Raw genomic sequence first — 25,174 nt, forward strand, 5'->3', positions numbered from 1 at the left:
CAAGTGATGTATGGCATTGTATGCAAACGAAGGTTTAAACAGTTAAGTTTGATTTAGAATACTTCAATTAGTAACTTTCTTTTTCAACTTATATTAGGTCAAGAAAGGTAAAATGTATGTTTGAAGGGAAGCTGGAATTCCACAGATATTGACATTTATAAAGAGATAGTGGGCTTCCCTGCTGGCGCAGTGGTTGAGAGTCCACCTGCCAGTGCAGGGGACACGGGTTCGTGCCCCGGTCCGGGAAGATCCCACATGCCGCGGAGCGGCTGGGCCCGTGAGCCATGGCCGCTGAGCCTGCGCGTCCGGAGCCTGTGCTCCGCAACGGGAGAGGCCACAACGGTGAGAGGCCTGCGTACCGCAAAAAAAACCCCAAAAACAAACAAACAAAACAAAACAATATTTACCTTTTTAAAAGTATTAACCTAAATTAGATTACCAATTAATAATCAGATGTTCCTTTATTACTATAATTACATACAAACTTGCTTTGTAGTATGGCTCTGTACTGAGTAAACAGTTTAATTTGCAATCAGTTCAAAATGTGTGAGGTTAATTACATGTCTCATCCTTGAAAATATTGAGCCGTAATGCCAAGATTGCTTATTTATGCTATTAATAGGAGACACAGCATAGTGACTGTACTTGAGTAAAGGACAGAATATAAAACAGGGCTATTAGCTGAATGTCACAGGTAGACAGGATTTCTAAGAAAACCTTGAATTTCTAATAAAAACTTGAGAAATTGTGATACTAACATGCAAAATGATTTTATGTTTATCTTTCAAAAGTCATACGTATATATTTTAAGAGATTGAGATACACGGAGAATAATTAGGTCGTCAGACTATCTACCAACCACGGGCCTAGACCATGGTGCCTTCTTCAACAGCAATCTTTAGTCCACGAAAACATTTGAGTACAGGAGTGGTTAAGTTTCTCTCAATTGTTTTGAGAAGAAATCAGAATAATTTCCTGGAAGAATGATGATGATGATAATAACAATCTACTTACTGAGTATGCCAGACACCCTTCTCATTCTTCTATGTATATGAGCTCCTTCCAACCTTATATATTCCTATGAGCTAGGGACTCCTGGTATCCCCATTTCGTAGACGGGGAAACTGGGTGTAAGTGACTTGTCCAAGGTTGCACAACTAATGAGATCAGAATGGGATTCGAAATGGAGTCTGGTTCCACAGTCCACGCTCTAAACCAGCGGTCCCCAACCTTTTTGGCACCAGAGATCAGTTTCATGGAAGACAGTTTTTCCACGGGGCGGGCGGGGTGGGGCACGGGGTGGGGTGATGGTTCAGGAGGTGATGCGAGCTATGGGGAGCGGCAGATAAAGCTTCACTCGCTCACCTCCTGCTTTATGGCCCGGTTCCTAACAGGCCTCAGGCTGGTAATGGTCCGCGGCCCGGGGGGGGGGTTGGGGACCCCTGCTCTAAACGACTCTGCTATATTGTGTCTGTAAGAAAATAAGAAGATAAAACGTGTAGGATTTAATCTCATTGTCAGCTCTTTCTGATGCAACATTTGAGACTATTTTCAAAGTTTCATTATTAAAGCTTACTTTTTGGCTGCCTACTCACCAGATAGACCTGGTTGACTGAAATTTCCCATGTGTTCTTCTGAAAGGTATTGATAGGTTTTTAAACTTACACACACAAAAATAGTAGTGGTTACAGATTTGACTTAGTTAAGTAACTTCCTTGGTAACAGAGATGATAGTTCTTGCCCAGACTACTCTGCAGTAGCTAACACTATACCTTATTTATAATATTAATAGATAACTAAATCTATTCTATAACTTTATACATTTGCTGAATTGTCACTAGGGAAATCTGGCTTTCAAATATGACCTATTAAAAGATGCAGAGATGTCCATGAAAGTTGGCCTGATTCTACAGATTGTAAGATTCAAAATCAAATTGAAACTACAGGGAACCTATAAAAATCACAACTGTAGAATTATCTTCGTGTCATTGTCATGTGTCACATGTAGAATTTATCACAGTTTGTGTTATACACAAGCTGCACTTTAACATTAATATAAATTTAAATTAAGGAAAGGAGCATGGACTTAGAGTATGATGAAACTCTTACCAGTTCCATGACTTTTACCAAATTACTTCTTAACTCTTTGATCTTTCTTTCCTCATCTCTACAATGGAGATAATGTTTCTTCTTTTAGATTGTAACAGCTACATGAGCCTACACTTATAATATTGACACTTAGGTTAGTTGCTGCATTCATTCTCAAAAAGGGTGTGTTTCCCCTAATCTGCTTCCTCTGTCCTCAAATAAAATTTTTGCTTTTTGCCATCTTTTCGGTGTTTAAAGTTACAGATACATGCATTTATGTAGGACACATGCTGTTTTTAAAAATAAAAAAATCCCTCATTTCGTTTTATTAAACCATATTAAAATTTATCTTTTAAAATACTTCCTTGGGGAAAAATTTTCTATTAAAAGGAAGAAACAATTTTGTATGAAGTTTTCAGCGTGGTGATAACTTGAATTGATTGTAAATTGCATTTCTTATTTATAATATTTACAGTCTTATTGAAATTTTAAAAATTGTGATTACCTGAAACATTGCTCTTTCAGAGATCATAGCATTTTGAACTTCAAAGAAAATGGAGTTGATTTTTATGTGCCAAACTTTTCCTGAGATATTCAGATATAATCAAATCAGAGAAAGAAATGTTCATTCTACACATACATATTTTTTTCCTAATCCTTCACATTAAAGCTCCCTTAAGATGACCTTGAGATAAATTTTCGTCTTCAGTAACATCTTACTATTTCAGGATCTGCATGGGGTTTTGGGCGTTCTGATACGTGTCTTATTTTCCTGTTAACGAGGCACTTGTGAGTCACACCCTGGTTACTGTAGTAATATATCTTAGATACTGCCGTGTATTGTTGCCTCTCTTAGCTACGCTGAAGTTGTGGCTTTATGTTCCTCATTATTTTTCACTCCTTTTAACCGTTGTATCAGTGTGCACCATTCCTAACACACTGAGCAGCACGTGAGAGATGTTAGGGATTTGGGTTTGAGCTGAAGTAAAAATAAGTGAAGACCACTACTCTCCGAGCCTCCAAATGCGTACCCTTTGATTCAGGTGATTCTGTAGTGACCATGCAGCCTCCTGTGGTAAGCGTGACTGACTGCTCTTTTTTCTTCCGCTATTTCAAGCAAAGTAACGCAGCGGTTCGGCTGAAAGAAGACATGAAAAAGGTTGTGACCGTGCCACTAAACGAGCAGAGGAATTCCACCTACACAAAGTTATTTGGAGTCAGTCTCCAGGACCTCCACCAGCAGGGGCTGACTGAGAACGGCGTTCCAGCTATCGTGGGGCGCATAGTGGAGTACTTGACCATGCATGGTAAGTCCAGTTGAGTTGTGATTCTGTTGCTTTGTGTGAATTAGTCCCTAAGACACCTTAATTAGAATATTGAATTATGGCGTAATAGACTTTGCCCTTATAAAAGGATGTCAGGGGCATTATGACTGCTTAACACGCTTTTGAAAATATTTAATCCAACTTACCATCGAGAAATCACTTTAATTATTGAGGTTTCTAGTTTGGAATGATTCCTAGTTTTAAGTGCTAAAATACACTGTTTTAATATTAACAGTGCGTTCTCTTGATGCATTAAATTCCCACTGAGAGTCAATAATTTTTAATGTAACAGAATACTTTTTGTGTATCTCTTTCAGCTTGAGGTCAGTCATGAACTTACTGAATGCCTCAATTGCCTTCAAAACTCAGAGTACCAAAAAAAGAAAGTATGATATATAACCTAGTATGGTGTTGGGGGGGACATTAACTTTTGGAATGATACAATCAGTTGTGTCACATAATTGCAGAGTGCCACAGTACATCGCACGATAAAAAGATGAATTATATCTCTCTTAGTTGCTGAGAACTAGTATGTTTTATAGCTTTTTAAATTATTTTATTTAAAATGGAACTTAGAGACCTGGATAATTTGAGACAGTGAGGCTTATCAAACTAGGGCAGTATCGTGGGAGAACTCCAAACTATAAAATAAATATCAATGAACTTTAAGAGATTTGTGAAGAAGGTATTCAAGGGGAAGAGCTTGAAATTTTCATTTTCTTTGCTGAAACACCATTTCTATACTAAAACAAGACTCACTGCAGAGTAGAATGTAACATTTGCGGGCATTTTTAAACGTAAAACTTGAGACCTGGAAGAAGTTCTGTACTTTGCACAGTTTGCTTCCGCCCCTCAATCTTGCCGTGATTCCGAGTCCGTTCTTCCTGCTGAGAAGGTGGCCACATGGGAAATGCCTGAGAGGCATGGTACCGCCTTTCTTCTGTAGGAACATGTGTCTGCTTGTGACAGGGACCATATGGCAAGACAGTTCAGACCTCAGAAGGTTGTCAGGTGTTCTGTGTTAGTTGAAAAACAGCTGCTTTTTCAGGTTACTTGGTATGTAGATGACAAAATGGTATTTTGTTCTGAAAACTGAAGAGCCAGGTTTGCATTCTTAAGCCATAGGCGTTGTCTCCTTGTTTTTGGAGGAAGATAGCTGCAGGAGGGTGAGATTCTTAGCGAACAGCTCTGAGTTTGTTCAAATACTTTAAACAGGTTAAATACAAAGGTGTTATATGCAGCATGGCAGGAAGATGGGCCCTTGGCCTAGAAGATCCTGAAGCCAGATGTTGCTGAGATAGAGCTTTGACAGGACTCATTTACACACTCAGTATTGAGTAAAACTGTATCCTACTGACTTAGCTACAAACGGATCTCTAGGTAATGCATTTAATATCTTAAATAGGGTTGTTCAGTATTACTCATTTGGGTGCCAAAGTGTGACCACCTAACCACCATATTTTGGTTTTGGCATCATTAGTATTCTGACCTTTTATGCAGCAATGAGTTAATAATAGCCTTTTGAGGTTACTCTTATGTAAAATCATTTTCACTTTTAACCTTTTTAAAAGTATTGCATATTAATATGTTTATGTGGTTCAAAGTTCAGAAGGGTATATAGTGAAAAGTCTCTCCCTCCAAACCCTGTCCCCTGACCATTCATTTCCCCTCCCAGAAACAATATTACTATACTAGTTTTTGCTATGTTCTTACAAAGATATTTGAATATATAAGCAGATATGTGTATTTTTTCCCTCTTTTAACGTAGCACACAGTGTACACCGTTTATGAATCCTCTTAAAAAAAAAAAACAAAACAAAAAAGACACTCGGGACTTCCCTGGCGGTCCAGGGGTTAAGACTCTGCAATTCTACTTTTTAGGGGGCATGGATTCGATCCCTGGTTGGGTAACTAAGCTGCACAGCACGGCCAAAACAAATCACTCTACAGTATTGGAGACTGTTCCATTTTACATAAAGAGCTTTCCTCATTTAATTCTTTTTTTCCCCTGCACGCTATTCCACTTTATGTTTGTATGTGTCACTGCTTTAAACAGTTACATCCTGATCAGCATTGAATTGTTTCCAGTCTTTTGATGTCTACAAACAATGATTCAGTGACTGACCTTTAACATGTATCAAGCACTGTGTGTCCGTAGACTAACCTTTCGAAGTGGACTGCTGGGTCAAAAGATAATGTGCATTTACAATCAACCCCAGAAGTTAAAGTAAACCCGTTTTTTATAGTCACACCATCAATGTATGAAAATCTGGACAAAATTTGAATTAGGGATTGCTTTTCTTCTGCCTCTCCTTGGCATACCCTTAGGTGTACTTTAATAGGGTGTGTTCAGATTATGCAAAACTAAATGTCTTAGTGGGCTCAGTCAGTCATTCTTAACCAGGGAAGTGAAATGGTCACTAGCGGAATCTTTTCAGAATACCCATGCAATTGGCAGTACCTCAGATCTACTGAATCAGGACGTTTTTTGAAATTTTATTTATTTATTTATTTTTGGCTGCGTTGGGTCTTTGTTGTTGTGTGTGGGCTTTCTCTAGTTGAGGCGAGTAGGGGCTACTCTTCGTTGCGGTGCGCAGGCTTCTCACTGCGGTGGCTTCTCGTTGCGGAGCACGGGCTCTAGGCATGTGGGCTCCGTAGTTGTATTGTAGCGCATGGGCTCAGTAGTTGTGGCTCGTAGGCTCTAGAGCACAGGCTCAGTAGTTGTGGTGCACGGGCTTAGTTCCTCCACGGCATGTGGGAATCTTCCCGGAGCAGGGCTCAAACCCGTGTCTGCTGCACTGGCAGGCGGATTCTTAACCACTTTGCCACCAGGGAAGCCCCTGAATCAGAATCTTGATGGGGCAAACTAGGGTAGGGCACCTGCCCTGTATTTTGAAAGGCTATATAGTTAATTACTCCATGGACAACCAGAAGCCCCTTTCTGTATTTGAAACTATTGATATCATGTTAATAAACCAAAGAGCCTGTGTAAGTTTGAGAGCAAGATACTTCAATTAGTTTTATTTAACTGTTTAAGTTAGATATTTGTTGTGGACCTGTGATACAGTAGGCACTCTGTCAGGTATGGGATATGAGGTGATTGGGTGTATAATTAACCATAGGTAGATATTGTGGTCATACTTTGTTGTTTAATGTAAATGTAGATATATAACAACTCGACATGAGGGAAACCTTTTATTATTATAAAGGAATTTTAGGACAGAAAGCATTTATAAAGGCCTATATTAAGGCCTGTTCAATAGACTTTGGCCTTTTTTCTTTAAAGAAAAAAAAGAAAAAATACACATTTTCAACATTCAAGGGAAAATCTTATAAGTTACGAGGCATATCATCTTTTTTTTTTTTTTGTTTCTTGCGGTACGCGGGCCTCTCACTGTTGTGGCCTCTCCCGTTGCGGAGCACAGGCTCCAGACGTGCAGGCTCAGCAGCCATGGCTCACGGGCCCAGCCGCTCCGTGGCATGTGGGATCCTCCCGGACCGGGGCATGAACCCGTGTCCCCTGCGTCAGCAGGCGGACTCTCAAGCACTGCGCCACCAGGGAAGCCTGAGGCGTATCATCTTTGTACTATTTTAAAATAACTAATCTTGATGACAGTGTTACTGGATTCCTTCTACTTTACAATTAAGATGCTGTGGGATATTTAAATAGTGTAGGTTTCTCCACTTACCACTAGATGTCAGAATATGCTTACATATTGTCACATGACTGTCAGGGCCAGTGTGCCAATAAGACAAATTCTGACCTCTGGCATATTTCATTTCTGTTGATGTATTCATACATTCATAGATGTGCTCATCAGACTTTGAAATAAATATTTCAGTTGTACAAGAAAGTAGTTGTCAGTGTTATATATTATTTTTTGGTATTACTAAACCATTTATAAGTTGCTGTTTCGTGATGATTAACCCATATCTCATGAAATCAAATATGACAGAATCTTAAATGTATGGCAGTAACTCCATAAAGCTTTCTAAACGTCTCCTCCCTCTAACGTTTCTGTTATAATCATTTCCTAAGAATTTAGAGTAGGAAAGATTAGAGATTATATAATCTGGTAAAGCTCACATGGGTATTGTATATATTATAAGTTCGCAAGGGACTTTTAAAGCTATGTGGATTCTTTTTGGTGTAATATAGCCATGTCCAGAAGTAAACTTCTCCAGATTGAAAAATCACTAAGTATCCTAAGAGTTCTTTTTTTTTTTTTTTTCACGGTACGCGGGCCTCTCGCTGTTGTGGCCTCTCCCGTTGCGGAGCACAGGCTCCGGATGCGCAGGCTCAGCGGCCATGGCTCACGGGCCCAGCCGCTCCGTGGCATGTGGGATCTTCCCGAACTGGGGCATGAACCCGTGTCCCCTGCATCGGCAGGCGGACTCTCCACCACTGCGCCACCAGGGAAGCCCCTAAGAGTTCTTTGGGTGAGAGATGTTCCTGAGGGAAGAGAGTTGTGCAAGTAAATGGCCACGAGGGCGGAAAAAATGGTCGAGAAGCACTGACTTTAATGACTTCCATTTATAGCTTCTCTTTCCTCTAGTAAGGTCTGGGGGGATTAGGAACTTCAAGACCAAAGCCAGTTCTTGGAGATGGGTAGCTCTTTTCAAATAACTGGAAGTATACTTATTTGAGGAAAAGGTCAAAAAACCTTGTTGGAAGAGGAAACCTCAGGTCAAAGCTAGAAAAACACTGTGAAATCAGATCCAGGGGCATCTGCTGGTCCAAAAACAGGCTCTGGAGCTGGGTAAGATACAGGACTATGTCGTAAAATTCTGTATCTTCAGGATCTGGGCCTTGACCAGGAATGGGATTCTCTTTTATTGGGCGCTGTCTGCTTGATGCCGGTATATGTCTCTGAAGTTAGAGATGAAGCTTTGTAGAGTAGAGGAAACAGAACTTGAAAGCTTTAAAAATGACTGAGGTGAAGACTCTTGATAGTAACCGATATTCTGCAGTGTTAAAGGGAACGGCATAGTTAGCTCTTGCTACAAAACGGATGACCCCAAAACATAGTAGATTAAAGCAGTGTTTATTGTCTCACAGTTTCTGTGGTTCAGAAATCTGAGCACGGCTTAGTTATGTCTTTTGTCTTTAGGGACTCTTGAAGGCTGCAGTCATACCAGGACGTGACTGGGGAAAGGTTCACTTCCAAGCTCATGCATGTGCTTGTTGGCAGGATTCAGATCCTTGCGGGCTGTTCACCTGAGGGTCTCGGTTACTCATTGGCTGTTGTCCAGAAACCGCCCTCAGTTCCTTGCCACGTGGACCTTTTTATAAGGGAGCTCACAAAATAGTAGCTGATTCATCCCAGTGAGCAAAGCAAGAAGAGCCAGAGAGAGAGAGCGCGCACAAGGAAGCGAAGTAGGCATCACAGTCTTTTATAACCCGATCTCAGAAGTGAGTTTGGAACCTAATCATGTTCTCTTGGTGAGAAGCAAGTCACTAGGTCCAGACCGCACTCAAGCGGGGAGAGGACTATACATGATATGGTTACCAAGAGGTGGGTATCATTGGGGCCAATTGAGAAGCTGCCTAGCACACAAACTGACTGGTGTCTTCTCTGATTACATGGTGCTGTGGCCATACTGGTTGTTAAATATTTTTAATAGCATCGCTGGTTTCACAGATTTTTGTCAAAATTGGAGCTAAAATTCATGTCAGTTTTCTTTTTGTTTTTTGGGTTTTTTTTTGCGATACGCAGGCCTCTTACTGTTGTGGCCTCTCTCACTGCGGAGCACAGCCTCCGGACGGGCAGGCTCAGCGGCCAGCGGCCGTGGCTAACGGGCCCAGCCTCTCCGCAGCATGTGGGATCTTCCCAGACCGGGGCACGAACCCGCGTCCCTTGCATTGGCAGGCGGACTCTCAACCACTGCGCCACCAGGGAAGCCCAGGTCACTCTTTTCTTAGAATGTGTCTTACACCTTGAACATCCCTCCATGGTCTGACTCACTGCTTTCATGGTGCTCTGTCTCTGAATCCAGCACACTGAGCTGGAAATCATCATCCTCTACCTTAAAGCAGCTGCCACCCTTCGCCCTCAGTTCACCTTATCCTTTACCATGCTTTCTCCTGGATTTCTAGTTTTCAAACCTTAAAGTTATGTTTCAACCTTTCGTCTTCCCTATTTTCTTTTTGTACTAAGTTACCAAATCATCTTCATTCTCTCCTTTTCACTTCCTTCCCACCATAATCTGTCTTACAGTTGACTGTAGTCCCCCTAAGGCAAGCTCTCTGCCTTCTCCATTCTCTGCTTCTTTGCTAACTAGGTCTTCCTTAAACCACGATTATGTTGTGTCTCTCCCCTGCCCGCCCCCAACTCACACACATTTAATGCCCCAGTGATAAATAATGATAAAGTCTTCACTCTTTCCCTTGACATTCATGACCCTCTACTTAGCATTTCTTCCATTTTAGTACCCTATCACTCTTTGACCTAAACACCCCATATTTTCATCTGCCTGCCTTTCTTTACACTCTCCTCTCTCTGCTTCTCAGTTCATACATTTGTTTCTCTTTGTCAGGGGTAGATCAAGTTTTTGTGGGTCTGATGGTTAGTCCTTCTGGGGCCCTCTTTAAGAAAAAGAACACAAAATTAAGAGTATAGAATTAGGGACAGAGCGTTGGAAAGGGCGCCAATAACTGAGAGGCCCTGAAGCTTAAATTTCATTAGCTTCGCGGTACGTCAGCCTCAGTCCCCCAGTCATGCCTGTGCTTTAGCCAAAGGTTATGCAGTGGAGCCATGGCTCCTCCGTGAAGCCTTCTCTGCTGACCCCAGCCAACGCTAATAATCACAAATCAATTGGCTAAAGGCAAGGATCTCGTCTGCCGCTACCTTACAGTCTCTGAGTCTTATAATTTGAATTTATTAATTACTAAAGAAGTAATAGTTCTTTATCAAATTATTACAAAGGTAATCACATATAGTTAAAATGTTTTGCGTACATGTTAGTTTTTTCTTAAATAGTTGTTCTCAAAATGCTAAGCTGCTTTCGGAGCCCAGGGTAAGTTTCTGTTATACACTGTAGAAAATTATATGAATGAAATTTCTTTATAGAGAAGTACGTGTTCTGTGTTTGTATGTGTCCTAACCTTAGTTTTAGACGTCAGCTTTTATAACCACTTACGATCTTTGTAGTTGGTGTGTAATAGATGGGAAGATGTATTATTCTAAGAAAACATTTTTATAGGACGTGAAAATCTTCCAGTGCTTGATAATTATTCAGAAAATTCTATACTGATATTTATTTACGTCGCTGTTCGTTAGAGTTTGTACCTGTTTGTGAGAGACCTCTGTTATTTTCTGTGCATGTACTTTGCTGTTCCAGGACTCACCCAGGAAGGCCTTTTTCGGGTGAATGGCAACGTCAGGGTGGTGGAACAGCTTCGATGGAAGTTTGAGAGTGGGGTGCCTGTGGAGCTGGGGAGGGACGGCGACGTCTGCGCGGCGGCCAGCCTGTTAAAGCTCTTCCTGAGGGAGCTGCCGGAGGGCGTGATCACCTCGGCACTGCAGCCTCGGTTCATTCAGCTCTTTCAGGGTCAGTACACTGAATCCTTCTCGGAATTAAAGCAATTTTATTTTTCAGCTAACACTAAGGTTTTAAATATTAAATATTTAAATTCTAAATGTTAAAATAGGATTTTAAATATTTGTGGTCTCTCCATAACCATCATCTTGCTATTTCACTCTAGATCTTCATCTTCTACCCTCAAATAATGCTAAACTGATGATGAAATACCATTATATTAAATGTAATTTCTAAGACTATTGGCATTGAAAAGCCCTGATGCTTTGGGACCAAAGAAATTCTTTTCTGACTAGTTAGTGACTGCCATGGAAGTATTGACATTAAATTCTATGTAGGAAATATTAATTAATTAAATTGTGTTTGGTTAGTGACCTTTGAGACCGAAAAGTCACTGGTGGGCTTTCCTTTTCTTATAAGCAAGACTGAGTCCTAAAACAGTAGTTGTTTTCCATAACTGAGGTTAAAATTGATTTTTTAAATGTTCTTAAGCATCTTTCTTTCACTGCAGTCTAGTTCATTTGCAATATTATATTAGTTTCAGGTGTACAGCATAGTGATTCAAAATGTTTATATGTTATACTCCATTTAAAGTTATCATAAAATATTGGCTATATTCCCTGTGCTGTACAATATATCCTTGTAGCTTATTTATTTGATAAATAGTAGTTTGTACCTCTTAATCCTCTACCCCAACCTGTCTTGCCCCTTCCCTCTTCCTTTTCCTTACTGGTAACCACTAGTATGTTCTCTATATCTGTGAGTCCGTTTCTGTTTTGTTATGCGTATTCATTTGTTTTATTATTTTAGATTTCACATTTAAGTGATAAGACAGTGTTTGTCTTTCTCTGTCTGACTTATTTCACTAAGCATAATACCCTCTAGGTCCATCCATGTTGCTGTCAAGGCAAAATTTCATTCTTATTTCATGGCTGAGTACTATTCCATTGTATATGTGTATATATTAAATATATATACCACATCTTCTAATCCATTCATCTATTGATGGATACTTAGTTTGCTTCCATATTTTGGCTATTGTAAATAATGCCACTATGAGCATTGGGGTGCATATATCTTTTCAAATTAGTGTTTTCATTTTCTTTGGATATATACCCAGGAGTGGAATTGCTGAATCATATGGTAGTTCTATTTTTACTTTTTTGGGAACCCTCCATACTGTTTTCCATAGTGGCTGCACTAATTTACATTCCCCCAACGTTGTACAAGGGTTCCCTTTTCTCCACATCCTCACCAACCTATGTTATTTGTGTTCTTTTTTTTTTTTTTTTTTTTTTTTTTTTTAACATCTTTATTGGGGTATAATTGCTTTACAATGGTGTGTTAGTTTCTGCTTTATAACAGAGTGAATCAGCTATACATATACATGTGCTCCCATGTGTCTTCCCTCTTGCGTCTCCCTCCCTCCCACTCTCCCCCTCCCAACCCTCCAGGCTGTCCCAAAGCCCCAAGCTAATATCCCTGTGCCTTGCGGCTGCTTCCCCCCAGCTATCTACCTTACTACGTTTGTTAGTGTGTATATGTCCATGACTCTCTCTCGCCCTGTCAAAACTCACCCCTCCCCCTCCCCATACCCTCAAGTCCGTTCTCCAGTAGGTCTGCGCCTCTATTCCTGTCTTATCCCTAGGTTCTTCATGACATTTTTTCCCCTTAAATTCCATATATATGTGTTAGCATACGGTATTTGTCTTTGTCTTTCTGACTTACTTCGCTCTGTATGACAGACTCTAGGTCTATCCATCTCATTACAAATATCTCAATTTCATTTCGCTTTAAGGCTGAGTAATATTCCATTGTGTATATGTGCCACATCTTCTTTATCCATTCGTCCGATGATGGGCGCTTAGGTTCTTTCCATCTCCGGGCTATTGTAAATAGAGCTGCAATGAACATTTTGGTACATGACTCTTTTTGAATTTTGGTTTTCTCAGGGTATATGCCCAGTAGTGGGATTGCTGGGTCATATGGTAATTCTATTTGTAGTTTTTTAAGGAACCTCCATACTGTTCTCCATAGTGGCTGAACCAATTCACATTCCCACCAGCAGTGCAAGAGTGTCCCCTTTTCTCCACACCCTCTCCAGCATTTATTGTTTCTAGATTTTTTGATGATGGCCATTCTGACTGGTGTGAGATGATATCTCATTGTAGTTTTGATTTGCATTTCTCTAATGATTAATGATGTTGAGCATTCTTTCATGTGTTTGTTGGCATTCTGTATATCTTCTTTGGAGAAATGTCTGTTTAGGTCTTCTGCCCATTTTTGGATGGGGTTGTTTGTTTTTTTGTTATTGAGCTGCATGAGCTGCTTGTAAATTTTGGAGATTAATCCTTTGTCAGTTGCTTCATTTGCAAATGTTTTCTCCCATTCTGAGGGTTGTCTTTTGGTCTTGATTATGGTTTCCTTTGCTGTGCAAAAGCTTTGAAGTTTCATTAGGTCCCATTTGTTTATTTTTGTTTTTATTTCCATTACTCTAGGAGGTGGGTCAGAAAGGATCTTGCTGTGATTTATGTCATAGAGTGTTCTTCCTATGTTTTCCTCTAAGAGTTTGATAGTTTCTGGCCTTACATCCATTTTGAGCTTATTTTTGTGTATGGTGTTAGGGAGTGATCTAATCTCATACTTTTACACGTACCTGTCCAGTTTTCCCAGCACCATTTATTGAAGAGGCTGTCCTTCCTCCACTGTACATTCCTGCCTCCTTTATCAAAGATAAGGTGTCCATATGTGCGTGGGTTTATCTCTGGGCTTTCTATCCTGTTCCACTGATCTATCTTTCTGTTTTTGTGCCAGTACCATACTGTCTTGATTACTGTTGCTTTGTAGTATAGTCTGAAGTCAGGGAGCCTGATTCCTCCAGCTCCTTTTTTCGTTCTCAAGATTGCTTTGGCTATTCGGGGTCTTTTGTGTTTCCATACAAATTGCGAAATTTTTTGTTCTAGTTCTGTGAAAAATGCCAATGGTAGTTTGATAGGGATTGCATTGAATCTGTAGATTGCTTTAGGTAGTAGAGTCATTTTCACAATGTTGATTCTTCCCATCCAAGAACATGGTATATCTCTCCATCTATTTGTATCATCTTTAATTTCTTTCATCAGTGTCTTATAATTTTCTGCATACAAGTCTTTCGTATCCTTAGGTAGGTTTATTCCTAGATATTTTATTCTTTTTGTTGCAATGGTAAATGGGAGTGTTTTCTTGATTTCACTTTCAGATTTTTCATCATTAGTATATAGGAATGCCAGAGATTTCTGTGCATTAATTTTGTATCCTGCTACTTTACCAAATTCATTGATTAGCTCTAGTAGTTTTCTGGTAGCATCTTTAGGATTCTCTATGTATAGTATCATGTCATCTGCAAACAGTGACAGCTTTACTTCTTCTTTTCCAATGTGGATTCCTTTTATTTCCTTTTCTTCTCTGATTGCTGTGGCTAAAACTTCCAAAACTATGTTGAATAAGAGTGGTGAGAGTGGGCAACCTTGTCTTGTTCCTGATCTTAGTGGAAATGCTTTCAGTTTTTCACCATTGAGGATGATGTTTGCTGTGGGCTTGTCATATATGGCCTTTATTATGTTGAGGAAAGTTCCCTCTATGCCTACTTTCTGGAGGGTTTTTATCATAAATGGGTGTTGAATTTTGTCAAAAGCTTTCTCTGCATCTATTGAGATGATCATATGGTTTTTCTCCTTCAATTTGTTAATATGGTTTATCACATTGATAGATTTGCGTGTATTGAAGAATCCTTGCATTCCTGGAATAAACCCCACTTGATCATGGTGTATGATCCTTTTAATGTGCTGTTGGATTCTGTTTGCTAGTATTTTGTTGAGGATTTTTGCATCTATGTTCATCAGTGATATTGGCCTGTAGTTTTCTTTCTTTGTGACATCCTTGTCTGGTTTTGGTATCAAGGTGATGGTGGCCTCGTAGAAGGAATTTGGGAGTGTTCCTCCCTCTGCTATATTTTGGAAGAGTTTGAGAAGGATAGGTGTTAGCTCTTCTCTAAACGTTTGATAGAATTCACCTGTGAAGCCATCTGGTCCTGGGCTTTTGTTTGTTGGAAGATTTTTAATCACAGTTTCAATTTCAGTGCTTGTGATTGGTCTGTTCATATTTTCTATTTCTTCCTGATTCAGTCTTGGCAGGTTGTGCATTTCTAAGAATTTGTCCATTTCTTCCAGATTGTCCATTTTATTGGCATAGAGTTGCTTGTAGTAATCTCTCATGATTTTTTTTATTTCTGCAGTGTCAGTTGTTATTTCTCCTTTTTCATTTCTAATTCTATTGATTTGAGTCTTCTCCCTTTTTTTCTTGATGAGTCTGGCTAGTGGTTTATCTATTTTGTTTATCTTCTCAAAGAACCAGCTTTTAGTTTTATTGATCTTTGCTATCGTTTCCTTCATTTCTTTTTCATTTATTTCTGATCTGATTTTTATGATTTCTTTCCTTCTGCTAGCTTTGGGGCTTTTTTGTTCTTCTTTCTCTAATTGCTTGAGGTGCAAGGTTAGGTTGTTTATTCGAGATGTTTCCTGCTTCTTAAGGTGGGCTTGTATTGCTATAAACTTCCCCCTTAGAACTGCTTTTGCTGCATCCCATAGGTTTTGGGTCGTTGTGTCTCCATTGTCATTTGTTTCTAGGTATTTTTTTTTTTCCTCTTTGATTTCTTCAGTGATCACTTCATTATTAAGTAGTGTATTGTTTAGCCTCCATGTGTTTGTATATTTTACAGATCTTTTCCTGTAATTGATATCTAGTCTCATGGCGTTGTGGTCAGAAAAGATACTTGATACAATTTCAATTTTCTTAAATTTACCAAGGCTTGATTTGTGACCCAAGATATGATCTATCCTGGAGAATGTTCCATGAGCACTTGAGAAAAATGTGTATTCTGTTGTTTTTGGATGGAGTGTCCTATAAATATCAATTAAGTCCATCTTGTTTAATGTATCATTTAAAGCTTGTGTTTCCTTATTTATTTTCATTTTGGATGATCTGTCCATGGGTGAAAGTGGGGTGTTAAAGTCCCCTACTATGAATGTGTTACTGTCAATTTCCCCTTTTATGGCTGTTAGTATTTGCCTTACGTATTGAGGTGCTCCTATGTTGGGTGCATAAATATTTACAATTGTTATATCTTCTTCTTGGATCGATCCCTTGATCATTATGTAGTGTCCTTCTTTATTCCTTTTAATAGTCCTTATTTTAAAGTCTATTTTGTCTGATATGAGAATTGCTACTCCAGCTTTCTTTTGGTTTCCATTTGCATGGAATATCTTTTTCCATCCCCTTACTTTCAGTCTGTATGTGTCTCTAGTTCTGAAGTGGGTCTCTTGTAGACAGCATATATAAGGGTCTTGTTTTTGTATCCATTCAGCCAATCTGTGTCTTTTGGTGGGAGCATTTAGTCCATTTACATTTAAGGTAATTATCGATATGTATGTTCCTATTCCCATTTTCTATATTGTTTTGGGTTCGTTATTATAGGTCGTTTCCTTCTTTTGCATTTCTTATCTAGAGAAGTTCCTTTAGCATTTGTTGTAAAGCTGGTTTGGTGGTGCTGAACTCTCTCAGCTTTTGCTTGTCTGTAAAGGTTTTAATTTCTCCATCAAATCTGAATGAGATCCTTGCTGGGTAGAGTAGTCTTGGTTGCAGGTTTTTCTCCTTCATCACTTTCAGTATGTCCTGCCACTCCCTTCTGGCTTGTAGGGTTTCTGCTGAGAGATCAGCTGTTAACCTTATGGGGATTCCCTTGTGTGTTATTTGTTGTTTTTCCCTTGCTGCTTTTAATATGCTTTCTTTGTATTTAATTTTTGATAGTTTGATTAATATGTGTCTTGGCGTATTTCTCCTTGTATTTATCCTGTATGGGACTCTCTGTGCTTCCTGGACTTGATTAACTATTTCCTTTCCCATATTAGGGAAGTTTTCAACTATAATCTCTTCAAATATTTTCTCAGTCCCTTTCTTTTTTTCTTCTTCTTCTGGAACCCCTATAATTCGAATGTTGGTGCGTTTAATGTTGTCCCAGAGCTCTCTGAGACTGTCCTCAGTTCTTTTCATTCTTTTTTCTTTATTCTGCTCTGCAGTAGTTATTTCCACTGCTTTATCTTCCAGGTCACTTATCCGTTCTTCTGCCTCAGTTATTCTGCTATTGATCCTATCTAGAGTACTTTTAATTTCATTTATTGCATTGTTCATCGTTGCTTGTTTCATCTTTAGTTCTTGTAGGTCCTTGTTAACTGTTTCTTGCATTTTGTCCATTCTACTTCCAAGATTTCGGATCATCCTTACTATCATTATTCTGAATTCTTTTTCAGGTAGATTGCCTATTTCCTCTTCATTTGTTAGGTCTGGTGGGTTTTTATCTTGCTCCTTCATCTGCTGTGTGTTTTTCTGTCTTCTCATTTTGCTTATCTTACTGTGTTTGGGGTCTCCTTTTTGCAGGCTGCACGTTCGTAGTTCCCGTTGTTTTTGATGTCTGTCTCCAGTGGCTAAGGTTGTTTCAGCGGGTTGTGTAGGCTTCCTGGTGGAGGGGACTAGTGCCTGTGTTGTGCTGGATGAGGCTGGATCTTGTCTCTCTAGTGGGCAGGTTCACGTCTGGTGGTGTGTTTTGGGGTGTCTGTGGCCTTGTTATGATTTTAGGCAGCCTCTCTGCTAATGGGTGGGTTTGTGTTCCTGTTTTGCTAGTTGTTTGGCATAGGTTGTCCAGCACTGTGGCTTGCTGGTCGTTGAGTGAAGCTGGGTGCTGGTGTTAAGATGGAGGTCTCTGGGAGATTTCCACCGTTTAATATTATGTGGAGCTGGGAGGTCTCTTGTTGATCAGTGTCCTGAAGTTGGCTCTCCTACCTCAGAGGCAGAGCCCTGCCTCCTGGGCTGGAGCACCAAGAGCCTTTCATCCACACGGCTCAGAATAAAAGGGAGGAAAAGTAGAGAGAATTATTAGAAGTATGAGGAAAGGAAGGAAGGAAGAAAGAAGCAAAGAAGGAAAGAAAGGAGGGAGGGAGGGAGGAAGGAAGGAAGGAAGGAGGGAAAGAAGGAGAAAATGTAGAGAGAATTAGTAGAAGTATGAGGAAAGAAAGAGGGAAAGGAGCAAAGGAAGGAAGGAAGAAAGAAGGAAAGAAGGGAGGGAGGGAGGGAGGGAGGAAGGAAGGAAAGAAGGAGGGAAAGAAGGAGAAAATGTAGAGAGAATTAGTAGAAGTTTGAGGAAAGAGAGAAGGAAAGGAGGAAAGGAAGGAAGGAAGAAAGAAGCAAAGAAGGAAAGAAAGGAGGGAGGGAGGGAGGAAGGAAGGAAGGTAGAAGGGAAAGAAGGAGAAAATGTAGAGAGAATTAGTAGAAGTTTGAGGAAAGAAAGAAGGAAAGGAGGAAAGGAGGAAAGGAAGGAAGGAAGAAAGAAGCAAAGAAGGAAAGAAAGGAGGGAGGGAGGAAGGGAGGAAGGAAGGAGGGAAAGAAGGAAAAAAGACAGAAAGAAAGAAGATACAGTAAAAATAAAATAAAGTATAATATAGCTATTGTACTAAAAAATATTTAGAAAGAAAGAAAAAAAAAAAAAAAAAGAACAGATAGAACCCTAGGACAAATGTTGGAAACAAAGCTATACAGAGAAAATCTTACACAGAAGCATACACATACATGTTCACAAAGAGAGGCAAAGGGGGAAAAATCATAAATCCTGCTCCCAGAGACCACCTCCTCAACCTGGGGTGATTCGCTGTCTAAAGGAGGGAAGGAAGGAAGGAAAGAAAGAAAGAACGAAGGTAAAGTACAATAAAGTTATTACAATTAAAATTAATTATTAAGAAAAAAAAAATTTTTTTTTTAAAAAAAACCATGGACGGATAGAGCCCTAGGACAAATGTTGGAAGCAAAGCTATACAGAGAAAATCTTACACAGAAGCATACACATACACGTTCACAAAGAGAGGCAAAGGGGGAAAAATCATAAATCCTGCTCCCAGAGACCACCCCCTCAACCTGGGGTGATTCGCTGTCTAAAGGAGGGAAGGAAAGAAAGAAAGAAAGAACGAAGGTAAAGTTCAATAAAGTTATTACAATTAAAATTAATTATTAAAAAAGAAAAAAAATTTTTTTTTTTTTTAAAAAAAACCATGGACGGATAGAGCCCTAGGACAAATGGTGGAAGCAAGAGTATACAGACAAGATCTCACACAGAAGCATACATGCACACATTCACAAAAAGAGGAAAAGGGAAAAAAATCACAGATCTCGCTCCTAAATTCCCCCTCTTCAATTTGGGATCACTCCCTGTCTATTCAGGTATTCCACAATGCAGGGCACATCAAGTTGATTGTGGAGCTTCAATCCGCCGCCTCCGCGGCTGCCGGGAGAGACCTCCCCCTCTCCTCCCTGCTCTCACAGCTCACAGGAGCTCAGCTTTGTACCCGGCCCTGCCCCTGCGCACAGATCGCTGGAGGGCGTCTGTTTTTTTGCTCAGACAGGACGGGGTTAAAGGAGCCGCTGATTCGGGAGCTCCGGCTCACTCAGGCCGGGGGTTGGGGGATGGGGGAAGGAGGGGCACTGCGTGCGGGGTGGGCCTGCGGCAGCAGAGGCGGCGTGACGCTGCGGCAGAGGCTGGCGTGACGCTGCACCAGCATGAGACCCGCCGTGCGTACTCCCGGGGAAGCTGTCCCCGGATCCCGGGAACCCGGCAGTGGCGGCCTGCACAGGCTCCGCGGAAGAGGGGCGCGGAGAGTGACCTGTGCTCGCACACAGCCCCCCTGGTGGCGGCAGCAGCAGCCCCAGCGTCTCCCGCCCGTCTCTGGGGTCCGCGGTTTCAGCCGCGGCTCGTGCCCGTCTCTGGGGCTCGCGCTTCCCGCCGCGGCTCGCGCCCGTCTCGGGGGCTCGCGCCCTCAGCCGCGGCTCGCGCCCGTCTCTGGGGTTCGCGCTTTTAGCCGCGGCTCGCGCCCTTCTCTGGAGATCCTTTAAGCAGCGCTCTTAAACCCCTCTCCTCGCGCACCAGGAAACAAAGAGGGAAGAAAAAGTCTCTTGCCTCTTCGGCCAGTGCAGGCTTTTCCCCGAACTCCCTCCCGGCTAGTCGTGGCGCCCCAACCCCTTCAGGCTATGCTCAAGCCGCCAACCCCAGTCCTCTCCCTGCACTCCGTCCAAAACCGAAACCTGAGCCTCAGCTCCCAGCCCCTCCCGCCCCGGCGGGTGAGCAGACAAGCCTCTCGGGTTGGTGAGTGCCGGTCGGCACCGATCGTCTGTGCAGGAATCTCCCCGCTTTGCCCTCCACACCCGTCGCTGTGCACCACTCCGCGGTCCCGAAGCTCCCCCCTCCGCCTCCCGCAGTCTCCACCCGCGGAGGGGCTTCCTAGTGTGTGGAAACTTTTCCTCCTTCACAGCTCCCTCCCACTGGTGCAGGTGCCGTCCTTATTCTTTTGTCTCTGTTTTTTCTTTTTTCTTTTGCCCTACCCAGGTACGTGGGGAGTTTCTTGCCTTTTGGGAGCTCTGAGGTCTTCTGCCAGCCTTCAGTAGGTGTTCTGTAGGAGTTGTTCCACGTGTAGATGTATTTCTGGTGTATCCGTGAGGAGGAAGGCGATCTCCACGTCTTACTCTTCCGCCATCTTCCCGCCGACCTCTCACGTGTCTAGTTCTGCGTGTCGCGCGGCTCCGCAGAGGCACTCGGCGAGCCTCTGGGGACTGTAGGGGACTGTAGGCCCGGCGGCGCCAAACCGGGGCTCTCCGCCCGCGCTTGGCCCCGCACCCAAGGCCAGGTGAGGACCGCTCCAGGCCTCAGCACGCACCGCCCTTTACAGTGGGGCAGCCAGTCACCTGCCCTTCCTACCCCCGCGGTGGGGAGAGGGCCTAAGGCGAACTAGACTCTGCACCGCAAGGCTATTTGTGTTCTTTTTGATAATGGCCATTCTGACAGGTATGAGGTGATAGCTTGTTGTGGTTTTGATTTGCACTTCTCTAATGATTAGCGATGTTGAGTATCTTTTCGTATGCCTGTTTGGCCATGTGTATGTCTTTGGAAAAATGTCTATTCAGGTCTTTGGGCCATTTTTTAATTGGTTTTTTTTTTGATGTTGAATTATATGAGCTATTTACATATTTTGGATATTAGTCCCTTATTGGTCATATCTTTTGCAAATATTTTGTCCCATTTAATAGGTTGTCTTTTCATTTTGTCAATGGTTTTCTTTGCTCTGCTGAAGCTTTTAAGTTTAATTAGGTCCCAGTTGTTTATCTTTGCTTTTGTTTCCTTTGCTTTAGGAGACAGATCAAAACAATACTGCTGCAATTTATGTTCGTGTTTTGCCTGTGTTTTCTTCTAGGAGTTTTATGGTTTTGGTCTTACATTTAGGTCTTTAATCAGTTTGAATTTATTTTTTATATGGTGTGAGAAAATGGTCTCATTTCATTCTTTTACATATAGCTGTCTAGTTTTCCCAGCACCACTTCTTGAAGAAACTGTCCTTTCCCCATTATACTGTCCTTCCCCCTTGCCTCTTTTGTCATATTAATTGATAATAAGTATGTGGGTTTGTTTCTGGGCTCTCTATTCTGTTCCACTGATCTATATGTCTCTTTTTGTGCCAGTACCATACTATTTTGATGACTATAGCTTTGTAGTATAGTCTGACATCAGGGAGTGTGATACCTCCAACTCTATTCTTCTTTCTCAAGATTGCTTTGGCTATTCAGGATATTTTGTGTTTCCATACAATTTAGAAGTCTTCTAGTTCTGTGAAAACACTCATTGGTATTTTATTTTAATAGGGATTGCTTTGAATCTTTAGATTCCTTTGGGTAGTATAGTCATTTTAACAATGTTAATTCTTCCAATCCATGAACACTGTATATCTTTTCATCTGTTTGTGTCATCTTCAATTTCTTTCATCACTGTCTTACAGTTTTCCAAGTACAGGTCTTTTACCTCCTTAGTTAGATTTAGTCCTAGATATATATATTTTTTTGAAGCATTGGTAAATGGGGTTGTTAACTTCTCTTTCTGATTGTTGTTAGTGTACAGAAATGCAACAGATTTCTGTATATTAATTTTGTGTCCTGAAACTTTACCAAATTCGTTGATGAACTCTGGTAGTTTTTGGTGGCATATTTAGGATTTTTAGTATCAGGTCATCTGCAAATAGTGACAGCTTTACTTCTTCCTTTCCAATTTGGATTCTTATTTCTTTTTCTTGACTGATTGCTGTGACTAGGACTTCCAATACTGCGCTGAATAAAAGTTGTAAAAGTGTGCATCTTTGTCCTGTTCCTGATCTTAGAGGAAATGCTTTCAGCTTTTCACTGAGTGTGATGTTAGTTATGGGCTTTTTGTATACAGTCTTCATTATGTTGAGATTCATTTCCTCTGTATCCACTTTGTGGAGAATTTTTATCATAAATGGATGTTGAATTTTGTCAGAAGGTTTTTCTGCATGTATTGAGATGATCATATGATTTTTATTCAATTTGTTAATGTGGTGTATAACATTGATTTCATTATAAAGTGGTTTTAAATGAAGAATCTTCATTTTTAAAGGTACTAATTTTAGACATAATCATTATTGAGTTCTCCCCCCTAAATATAGGAAGAAAAATGATTTAGCTTTAAAAAGCCATTTCTTTCCCTGTTTTTGACAAGTTAGAGTGAAAATGGGAAAATGTATTTATAAGAGTGTTAGATACCAGATTAAGAAGGATGTTACTTAAAGCCACATTCCTTTAAAGCAGTGGTATAACTATTCACATGTAGTATGCTAAAGAATGAGTAAGTGAGAAGGCCATATTGTATTCTATTGAAAAACAGGAATAAAATATGAAAGCAAAAATTGCAGAACTATTTGTCTGTTATGGTTTTCTTCAGTGCTTTTAAATTTTTTATCAGTAAGCTACATTTTAAAGTAATTGCTACCAAAGCAAGTTGAAGATTTACGATATTGTGTGCCTAATACAAAATATTTAGTATTACAAAGAATCTTTGGTACTCTTAAAATTATATCTTATAATTTATAATACTATAATTATATATTATTATAACTTATAATACTATAATCATAATATTATCTTACTGTACTACTACTACTTGTGAATACTTGTGAATTGTAAAAGTGGATCACATTTCCTAGGATAGCTTTCATTTGATAATGAGGATGCACTCTTTTATTTTTTTTGTTAATTTTTACATTATAGTAATGTGTTAGAATTCAAGTTTTCTTTGTAAATGATCATTCATGACATGTTTTCTTGGTGGCTAAAAAAGTTGATACGCGTCAGAAAAAGCAAGGGGTATCATTCTAATAGAAGTAAGACTGCTTATTTAGTCAGCCTTGGGGGTTGTGTGTTTGTGCACAAATAACAAATTCTGAATGGGGCAGAAACACTAATTTTTGCTTTATTGGTAGTATTCTCTCATTGTTTGAAAACCTCTGAGGTTAGATCTGAGAAATTCGATAAAGGAAGTACTAATGAAGTACTTACAAGTTAGGTCAGCTGCTAAGTAGAGGGAATAAAGTATGCCTTAGGTGCCGGACAGTATAGCCTTCATAAAACAAACTTCTCTCTTTAATAGTCCAGGTAGAAAATATGCAAGTAGGGCTCCTGTGCTTCTGCTGGCTCACCCCGCGCACAGTACTCTCACAGTAGAGGGTACCCACTGCAGCTGGTCACTCCAAAGCCAGAGGTCGAAGGCTCTTTGCAGACTCACTAAGTAGATGTTACACTTGGCCTGTTATAAGATTCTCATCTCTTTTCTGTTAGACAATAATATATAATAAAATTTTTGGAAGCAGTTTCCCTAGTAAAGACGACACTGGTTTTATATTTCAGTCCTTGTGACACCACATTAGTTTTTTTGATAGTCTGTCACAGATGAATGCCAGATTTCTTTTTTTTTTTTTAAATGTTGTGGGCCTTCGAATTGTATCCTGTATAAAGGCAAGCTATTTGTAATGGAATATAACTTAAAATTTTTCAGCTCAAGCTCATCTCTTCCATACTTTAGAGGATGGAAGTCTGGAGCCCCAACTTAATATATTTTTAGACATTTAAGCTAAACCACAGGTACCACCGAGGACAGCATGGCTGCCGCCTGTGGGCATACCCATGCTGTAGACCACCCTTTGATCTTGTAGATCAACAGTGGCCCCTTGTGTGCATGGACATTTAGATTCTTTCCTTTTTATAAAAAATTATCAGCTTTAGATAATTATCAACTTGAGACTTTGTCTAGTGTCTAAAGCTCTGAGACGGTATATATTTTTAGTTAGCAAGCCAATACATCTGCATACCACGTGTTTATCAAAAAGTTCTGTATAAAGTTGATTTCTGCCAGAGCCTTTTGCTTCTGTCACATGCCTGCTTTAGACGATTCATCTTTGGGAGACTCTAAAGGATCTTCAGTGATTAGCCTTTCCTGTTGTCATGTTAAACCTATCTCTGATTGTACCGACTTGCCTTCCTTAATTTAGGTTTCCAGTATAATTGTCTCAGTTTGGCTATATTCCATGACTTCTGATATTATTTTATCCTTATCTTGGTGGGCCAGTAACATATCTATTTTTTATTTTAATAATTTCAGATGTGTTTGGGGAATAAACATGAATGGCAAGCAATAAAATGATTTTAGGATAGGATTCATTTAATTTAGAATTAACTAGAAACCCCTTTACGGTATTTGAATGCTCTCTATTGAAAAATCTTCTATAATGTAAATACAAATATTTCTGCCTCATCATCGAATATTCTTGTTGTTGTTTGAGTTGGATCAATCCATCAGTATTTATTTAATACCACCTACTTATACACTGGATGGTCCCAAGAAATAAAAGATTAAACTTCTTGACTTCGAGGAGTGTGCTGTTTAATTGAGGAGGTAGAATGTATGTTGTACACCTTCTGTAGTCCTTCAGATGAGCAAGTGCATTCAGCTGGTGTTCACAAGGAGAGGAGGAGGCCAGTCTGGTTTATGGTAATCAGAGAATGCTTGGTGAAAAAAGTAAAACTGGGGTATGTAAAATGAATTTCAATGGAGAGGAAAATCTTCTAGGTGAGGAAAGGGCGTGAGTAAAAACACTGTCAGTGTAAGACAGGAATGTCTGACAGAGTTGTCCATAGCTAAAGGAAATTTGCCAAATATATAATTTTAAAAGTAGGTTGAGACTAGGTGGTAGAGGGTCTTGAACGTTAGGCTAAAGGAACTAATATTTATCTGTAAGTAGTAAATACTTGAAGAA

The 25,174-nt window shown here is 40.2% G+C and overlaps 1 protein-coding gene across 1 annotated transcript in view; it reads left to right on the forward strand.

Moving 5' to 3' along the window:
- Positions 1 to 25,174, forward strand: part of FAM13A (family with sequence similarity 13 member A) — a 346,933-nt gene that overhangs the window by 23,944 nt on the left and 297,815 nt on the right. Inside the window, exons 2-3 of the mRNA XM_032632953.1 lie at positions 3,206 to 3,395; positions 10,755 to 10,964. Of these exons, the coding sequence (XP_032488844.1) occupies positions 3,206 to 3,395; positions 10,755 to 10,964 (400 nt within the window). The remainder of the gene's footprint in view (positions 1 to 3,205; positions 3,396 to 10,754; positions 10,965 to 25,174) is intronic.

Source organism: Phocoena sinus, chromosome 5 (genome assembly GCF_008692025.1).
Source record: "Phocoena sinus isolate mPhoSin1 chromosome 5, mPhoSin1.pri, whole genome shotgun sequence".
Taxonomy (NCBI): Eukaryota; Metazoa; Chordata; class Mammalia; order Artiodactyla; family Phocoenidae; genus Phocoena; species Phocoena sinus.